This window comes from Narcine bancroftii, chromosome 1, assembly GCF_036971445.1.
Source record: "Narcine bancroftii isolate sNarBan1 chromosome 1, sNarBan1.hap1, whole genome shotgun sequence".
Classification (NCBI taxonomy): Eukaryota; Metazoa; Chordata; class Chondrichthyes; order Torpediniformes; family Narcinidae; genus Narcine; species Narcine bancroftii.
Genome location: NC_091469.1, coordinates 440,391,206 through 440,399,861, shown reverse-complemented (window position 1 = coordinate 440,399,861; position 8,656 = coordinate 440,391,206). Strand labels below are relative to the sequence as shown.

Below are 8,656 nucleotides of genomic sequence, written 5' to 3'. Positions count from 1 at the left end.
ATATATTTTGTACTCCATCCTTTAGCTATCCTCAAAGTATTGTTAATTTTAAAACTCAAGACAACATGAGCAACAGCATGCCCAGTTGGTGTTATTGTAAATCCAGTTTGAATCTTAACAAAATGCATCGAATAACACAGCAATTACAGAAATCTAGCATTTTACCTGTTCGATGGAGATCATAATATGAAGGCACAATCTATAGATTAAAAAAAAATCAAGTAATCCACTCACTTGATTTTACAAATTGAAGAAGCAACTGGGCTAAAACAGGAGGAGTGCCGTGTTCTTGGTACAGGAAGATCTTCAAATACCACAATTAAATAGTATGTAGCCATGTAAATGTGTCAGAATTCTAAACAATCTACCAAGAATAGTTCTTTAGTTATCCATCACAAGAGCAAGCTGAGATTGTTGCACTTTCAGCTCCTTGCTCACCACTACTCAGGGGACAAACAGTCCTTCCTCTTGAAGCAAGACTTTGTTTGGGAACTGAAGAAGTCATTTATTGCATCCAGTGTTCCCCATAGGGCCTCCTCTACATCAGTGAGACTGGGAGAAGGTTGAGCACCTTTGATCTCCTAGTATCCACCCACCCCAATGCCACATTAACATGCATGCCTATAGCCTCACGAACTGTCAAGTTAAGGCCATCTGCAAATTGGAGGAACAACAACTTGTACTCTGTCTTAGCACTCTCCAACAGGTGGCATTAATATCGACCTCCAATTTCCGTTAACCCTTCCCTGGTCTCTTTTTCCCTCATCTATCTCCCTGCTATCAGAGAGCTACTTTTGTTCTCTTCCTCCTGTCACTTGTCAGCTTTTTTTTCTATCCTCCCATCTTTATTCACCTCTTACCTGTTAGCCCGTGTTCCTCCTCACCACACCCTCTTCTCCCTCACCTTTTTAATTTTGGTGTCTACCTGATTTTCGGCACGCCTGAAGAAGGGCTCAGGTCTGAAATATCAACTGCCTTTTACTTCTTAAGGATGCTGAGTTTCTTCAGAATTTCTGTACATTACACTAGATCCAAACTGCAGATTTTCTTGTTTACCTGAGATCGTTGAGAATTTGTGAAAAATTTTGCAGAAAATTATTTTGAGATGAACTTTGATTTTATCTTATTTCCATATAACGATATAACAATTGCAGTACAGAAACAGGCCATATCGGCCCTTCTAGTCCGCACCGATGTGTGAAACTCCACTAGTTCCTGCTCCCTGCCCATAACCCTCCAACTCCCTCAGATCCATGTACTCATCCAATCATTCAAGACACAATTTCTCCTAAGCTGCAACTCAAAGGGGAAAATGCATTAATGTCAATCAAAAAAGGATAATTACTATTCTCTGCAGAATGAAGGTATATTTACATACCATCTTTAATGTCTTATTACAGCAGGTGACCTAATACCTGGTGAAACTGGCATGGTTCAAGAAGCATCTTGCATGAGGTAGCTGAAAAAAAATCAAAGATTGGAGGAGGGGAGGTGCATCAGAACTCAAGGAATTAAGTTTTTGAGGGTTACAGGAAGAGTATCTGGAAACCTGGGGCTAATAACCACACGATAAACAAGGGGATAATGCTTGGTGTGAATTTATGATGTGTTTGCAGGAGATGCACATAGAATGGTTGAAGAAAACAGGAACTAAAATATAGATGTAATAGCAAATGGGTGTTTAGAGATACTGTGATATTTGGAGGTAAAAATGACAGACACAACAGGAAGATTCTGAGCATCTTGGTTAAGGATTAGGCAGCAGCTGTGCCAGTTCTGGATTTTTAGCAGGATTGAAAGAAATGCTGTGGTTTTATTGGTTTAATGGGAGGAGGAACTGTCCGTTTTTTCAGAACTTCAATGTAGCAGCATGAAAACAGTGATTGTCTGTATGTGTGTGTGGAATTGATGTGTTTTCAAATAGCATGACTGGAAAATGAAAGGGCTCACGGAGAGCGAGGTGATGGGAGGTAGCCAGGAACAAAATCCAAGGTTCCAACTTCAACTAAAAGTGAATGGAAACTGATCACCTGCTGTCTCTGAATGTCAAGGGAGAGACTGAAAAGGTTTGGAGAATTATGCTTGTTGATTTTCTATTGCATTACTGCAACTATGAAGACAAGCTTGCAGAATTTAACTTTCTAACCTATCCTCCCTTGGCTCACCTCTTATAACATCCAAGATGGAAAAATTAGTGAGGATAATTACTCTTTTGATCACTTGGGCACAGCCCAGATCAGCATTTCTCCTGAAATGCTGAAAAGTATTACGTGTACAAAAATCAATGTCTCAATGCAACTACTGAATGACACTCCCATTCTCTTACAAAGTCGTTTATTTAGGATGCCAGTTTGTATTCAAGGACAGCCCTGGATTTTCCTAGACAATACCAAATACTATTTAATTATTCAAACATTTGTAATTTGTCCTGCAGTGTCTCTGGTGGCAGTGAAAAAGCTATGCATCAAGGGATACTGGTTTGGTAGATTGCTGACCTAAATTTTTAATCATCACTTTTTAAGTGTTCTGTTACTATTTGCATCATTCATGAACTGAATAATTTGAAGATATTTGCATTGCAAGAAATCAAATTATGGAGGATCTCAGATTGTTGGAGGGGATCTACTGTCCTGCTATTATATCGTATGCCAAGGATATAACATAGCAGTAGATCTAAACTGGTTCACCGTTTACCATTATCACAAGAGTATTTTACATTTGGATAATGTTTTAGGAGTCAAATCCAGCTAAAGATTAATTTCAATTTCCAAGAGTTAGGACAAAGTTCATATTTTACAGCTAGTTTAAATTCTCACCTTTGTTTCAGCTTCTGTCAGAGGAAATAGTGCAAATTTAAGATCTGAATTTTGAATTCCTGTTTATTCCAATACTTTGACAAAATACCCATATAATTCAAAACCTCTACCATATAAAAATAATTCCTCTACAAACTGTACTTGCTGTCCATAATGCCAGAGCTATTAAGGACCTCGTAATGTAATCTCGGCAGCCATCAAAAAGACTGCACTTGAAACCCATTTAATAAACATTTTTTTCTTCTACCCTTTAAATAAACAGCATTAAGTTATAATCATGTTTAAATTAGCAATCCACAAATATACAGTTAAATTATTTAGACAGATTGTATTCTGCACATTGGAAGCTTAAATTTATAAAGGGTAAAATACATTTAGACTTGCAGGCAAGACATTTCCGTTATCCAAATCCACAAAAGTCCCACAATATACATAAAATGATGAGGAAAAATTATTCAAAGCACAGCTTCAAAGGCAATTCAGTTTCAGGAGAAAATCAGCTTCCAAGGCATTATCTTCTAGTCCCATAGTGCATCTGAGCATAAGATGCTGAACCTAGGCAATTGCAAAGGAAAAACAATTGATAAACAGACTGGGATAATGAAGACATTTCAATAGCAAGAAAAATATTACTGATGGAAAAAAACAATTGCATTTAATCTTATCCTGAACAGAACCAACATCTATAAGGAATGACAGACTCCTGCTACCATCAATGTCTCGAACAAAGAACCCTCTCATTTTTGTTAAAGATTAAAGAGACTTTGTTAACATTAACTAATGAACAGCAATGGCAAAAATTCACAGACTATGGTAAATTCAAAATAATAGGTTTTATTAAACTATAATAATGACATTTCCTACTAAATTTAAACCCTCACTATGCGCAAATGTAAGAGTGTGTGTGTTAAAAGTCCAAAACTCTGAAAAGTCAATTTTAAAACTTCAGCATCATTTTAGTCTTGATTGAAGGTCTTAAAGTTTCAGTTTAGAAATAATTATCTTTCTTTGGCTTGGCTTCGCGGACGAAGATTTATGGAGGGGGTAAAAGGCCACGTCAGCTGCAGGCTCGTTTGTGGCTGACAAGTCCGATGCGGGACAGGCAGACATGGTTGCAGCGGCTGCAGGGGAAAATTGGTTGGTTGGGGGTTGGGTTTTTCCTCCTTTGCCTTTTGTCAGTGAGGTGGGCTCTGCGGTCTTCTTCAAAGGAGGTTGCTGCCAGCGAAACTGTGAGGCGCCAAGATGCACGGTTTGAGGCGATATCAGCCCACTGGCAGTGGTCAATGTGGCAGGCACCAAGAGATTTCTTTAGGCAGTCCTTGTACCTTTTCTTTGGTGCACCTCTGTCACGGTGGCCAGTGGAGAGCTCGCCATATAACACGATCTTGGGAAGGCGATGGTCCTCCATTCTGGAGACGTGACCCACCCAGCGCAGCTGGATCTTCAGCAGCGTGGACTCGATGCTGTCGACCTCTGCCATCTCGAGTACTTCGACGTTAGGGATGAAAGCGCTCCAATGGATGTTGAGGATGGAGCGGAGACAACGCTGGTGGAAGCGTTCTAGGAGCCGTAGGTGATGCCGGTAGAGGACCCATGATTCGGAGCCGAACAGGAGTGTGGGTATGACAACGGCTCTGTATACGCTTATCTTTGTGAGGTTTTTCAGTTGGTTGTTTTTCCAGACTCTTTTGTGTAGTCTTCCAAAGGCGCTATTTGCCTTGGCGAGTCTGTTGTCTATCTCGTTGTCGATCCTTGCATCTGATGAAATGGTGCAGCCGAGATAGGTAAACTGGTTGACTGTTTTGAGTTTTGTGTACCCGATGGAGATGTGGGGGGGCTGGTAGTCATGGTGGGGAGATGGCTGATGGAGGACCTCAGTTTTCTTCAGGCTGACTTCCAGGCCAAACACTTTGGCAGTTTCCGCAAAGCAGGACGTCAAGCGCTAAAGAGCTGGCTCTGAATGGGCAACTAAAGCGGCATCGTCTGCAAAGAGTAGTTCACGGACAAGTTTCTCTTGTGTCTTGGTGTGAGCTTGCCGGCGCCTCAGATTGAAGAGACTGCCATCCGTGCGGTACCGGATGTAAACAGCGTCTTCATTGTTGGGGTCTTTCATGGCTTGGTTCAGCATCATGCTGAAGAAGATTGAAAAGATGGTTGGTGCGAGAACGCAGCCTTGCTTCATGCCATTGTTAATGGAGAAGGGTTCAGAGAGCTCATTGCTGTATCTGACCCGACCTTGTTGGTTTTCGTGCAGTTGGATAATCATGTTGAGGAACTTTGGGGGACATCCGATGCGCTCTAGTATTTGCCAAAGCCCTTTCCTGCTCACGGTGTCGAAGGCTTTGGTGAGGTCAACAAAGGTGATGTAGAGTCCTAAAGAAGTAATTATAAAGCGCTTTTAAATATCCTATCTTCAGATCGCTTTCAAATCTCAATTCTCTTGATGAGCTGTCTTTCATCGAGCTATTCTTCAAACTCGAATGACCATTTTCTGGGCACAAATGAGAAGTGGTCTTACTTATTTAAAAGCCACTTAAGTTGAATCTCCTGTGAATAGGATAATACAAGTCCTGTCTTTCCAGGAGGTCAAACTTTTTTCTTCTTAAGAGTCACAGAGTTTTCTTCTACAATATTTTCAAAAGAGCAGACAGAAAGTGGGTTCCCTTTTGATCCACCTATTTTCTGTGTTCTCCTTTTATTAGGAGTAACAGGTAACAACAACTATTCTGGTTTCTGTAATTCAACCCAGTCTTTCAGAAGGTTCCAACTCCTGTGTGGGTCATGCCGGGTCTTGACTTCTGAAACTGATTCAAGATGTCTGAATTTGATAATATATTTCTCCAAATCTCTCATGTCACATGGTATGTGATATAATTTCTGTCTTTGAAGTTCATAATGTCTTTTCACATGGATATGCTAAAAACATTGAGATCCACATATGCCTCCGTGATGTCTGCCCACATGGACACAAAATGGCTGTGCGTTTATTTAGATGCTCCTGAGTTAACACCTATTGTTTTCAGTATCTCAAAAAAACATAAATCCTTTAATCTTTTGACTTGAACTTCAATCAGCAGCCATTCCATCTCTACAAGTGGCTCTCCATCTTCCATCTCAAAGAACCAGGTGTGTTTAAAATGCTAATGCCTTGTCTTTGTGCTGAAGCCAGCTAACAACTGCAAAGAACCATGTGACTGTAGAATGTAAATAAGCCTTGTCCACCCAAAACTAACTTATTAAACCATATCTAGATAAAATAGGTTTTTAACATTAAACTAAGGATTAATTTTAACACAGATCTGTTACATCAATATTAGTTTTAAGAATTGGCTTTCACACTAGACTACCAAGAAAACTCAAAATAAACATCTTTGATGGCAGTTTGAGTAACAAACTCAATGATTATATATCTTCTCTCAATTCAAACTGTACTGACCAAATAATTGTATTCAAAATCTAAATGTGTTCTCCATCAGTTGCATTAATTCCTACCAATTTCATGAATTAACATAATTACATTCATGGAAATATTTTTGTACAACCAGAAAAGTCCATCAACTGACTTGACTTTTACAACTATTGCACACAATGCTTTATGGGAAATGAGGATTGAATGATTAGTTGGTCAAGTAGGTGTAATTCATTGGAACGTAGACGGCTGAGAGGGGATTTGATAGAGGTATTTAAAATTATGAAGGGACGTAAATAGACTCTTTCCCCTGAGGGCAGGGGAGGTTGGAACAAGAGAGCATAAGTTAAGGGCAAGGGGGCAAAATTTTGGAGAAATATTAGAGGATGCTTTTTCACTCAGAGTGGTGGCAGAATGGAATGATCTTCTAGAGGAGATGGTTGCGGCAGGGTCCCTTCTGTCATTTAAGAGAAGGATGGATGTGTACATGGATATGAGGGGGTTGGAGGGTTATTGGCGGAGAACGGGAGGGGGGATTTAGTGGAGTTGTTCAAGTGAACCGGCGTGGACTCGAAGGGCTGAGAAGGCCTGTTTCCGCACTGAAAAGTTATATGGTAATTGGGAAACATGACTTTCAATGGTTGGAATCAGCTTCCATGAAGTTATGAATTAAATTTCAATTTGATAACTACTCTTTGATGTTATTGTAGCCTGTTTATCAACTTTCGAGGAAAAGGGTACAATAGGAAAACCCACAACTATGCAATCCCAAGGGATCCTAATGACTGAAGAGACTTGTACTCCACTCCAATAAACATGACTGATTTTTAAAATCCAAATCTTCCATACATTACATTTAAGTTTTTTAATATAAAAACAGCCTTTTTTCTATCAATTTTCCTCTCCCTGGGTTCAAAGTCCTGTCTCATGGCCTAAAACTGTGAGGTGGCAGGAAACATTCACTTTTAATTATGTTGACATGGAAGGTGGTGTTCTGGCCCATCAGATCACACTAGCTGCCAACAGAGCAATGCATCATCCCCAATAACATTGGAGCTCAGGCCCAAAATGGCAACTGCCTCTTCCTATGGATGCTGCATGACCTGCTGAGTTTCACCACCATTTTTATTTACTGCACCCCAGGATCTGCATATGTTTCCCTTCATCCCTTCTCCCCATTATTTTTTATTTCATTCTCTCTCACATATCTTCAAATACCCTTTGATTTATTTGCCATCTATGACTGAGGGACAATTACAGTGGCCAATTAACCCAGTAGCAGAGCTTTTTGGATAAGGAAGGAATCCAAAGTCCCAAGAAGAAACCCACTCAGTCGTGGGGGAGAATGCTGAAGCTCCGTGACAGACAGCACTCAATGTCGAGCTTCAACCTGGGTCCCTGGTGCTGGGAGGCAGCGGCACCAACTGCTTCCGTTATTAACCAGTTAGTTTGACTTGTTGGATGATTTTTCAATCATAAATTAGCTTGGGGTTTAACTTTCTAGTTATTTGCCTTTTTTAAAATCATGCTTGTTTCTTCCATCATGGCCTGTAGTTATCCTAAAGGAAGCGGAGAGCTGGGAAACCTGCAGAAGTTTGCAGGGAATCAGAGGACACTTATCACCAGTCTGTGTTCAGAGTCCCACGTTTCTGCCCGTTAATGTGCTTCAAAGTTGACAGATCCCCCTTTATGTCTCAAACCAAGAGAATTAAAGCAGTGAACTTTTTTTTAATGTTGTTTAAGCTCTGAAGACACGAGGATCCTACTTCGTAATTTACGATCTAAGATTTTCATTAAGTCTTCTAATCACGAGAATCCGGGCGGGTCGGGGTGGGGTTGGTGGTGGTTCAGCCCAGCTGGGTTTGCATATCACGTCCTTTTAAAAACATGTTATTTGGCATATCCTCTCAACCACTAATGCAACATGATCTATAAAGGGATAGATGATTCATTGCTCCACGTGGCAGGTTTTCAAAAACATCTCTCTCCTGAAATGCCTTACCTGATTGCACACTTCCAAGCCGTCGCTGCAGAGATTCCAGTCTATTTATGTAATCCGTTAAAGCTCTGTCAGGATCATAGCTTTGGAGGTGGGAGGCTGCCAAAGAACCCGAATTAGAATCAGGTAGACTGGATTGATACCTAAAGGATAAGAAAGACAAGGGATCTAAATACACTTTGACAGTTAACATCATCTTCCAATTTTAGATAAACAGAAACTTTAATGAGATGTACAAAAGAGTACATGTGACAAATATTAAACACAACTGCTATCACAAAATATTTGCTTACTGACAACAGCACAAATACAGTAACTAATTTTCACTTAGGTACAGTTGTTCCACGTACACACAGGTGCTTAATGGAGTGAAAGAGGCTTTGAAATGATGAGAATATCTGACAGGGCTGTGATGCATAACTTGCTTTTCCA

At 40.2% G+C, this 8,656-nt stretch overlaps 1 protein-coding gene across 4 annotated transcripts in view; it reads right to left on the bottom strand.

The window, feature by feature from the left end:
- Window positions 1–2,861: 2,861 nt before the first annotated feature.
- Window positions 2,862–8,656, bottom strand: part of akap9 (A kinase (PRKA) anchor protein 9) — a 226,267-nt gene continuing 220,472 nt past the window's right edge. For all 4 annotated transcript variants that reach the window (XM_069914357.1, XM_069914358.1, XM_069914361.1 and 1 more), the window contains 2 exons: window positions 8,228–8,367; window positions 2,862–3,371 (listed from right to left, as the gene is read on the bottom strand). In XM_069914357.1, the coding sequence (XP_069770458.1) occupies window positions 3,328–3,371; window positions 8,228–8,367 (184 nt within the window). In that variant the 3' untranslated portion in view covers window positions 2,862–3,327. The remainder of the gene's footprint in view (window positions 3,372–8,227; window positions 8,368–8,656) is intronic.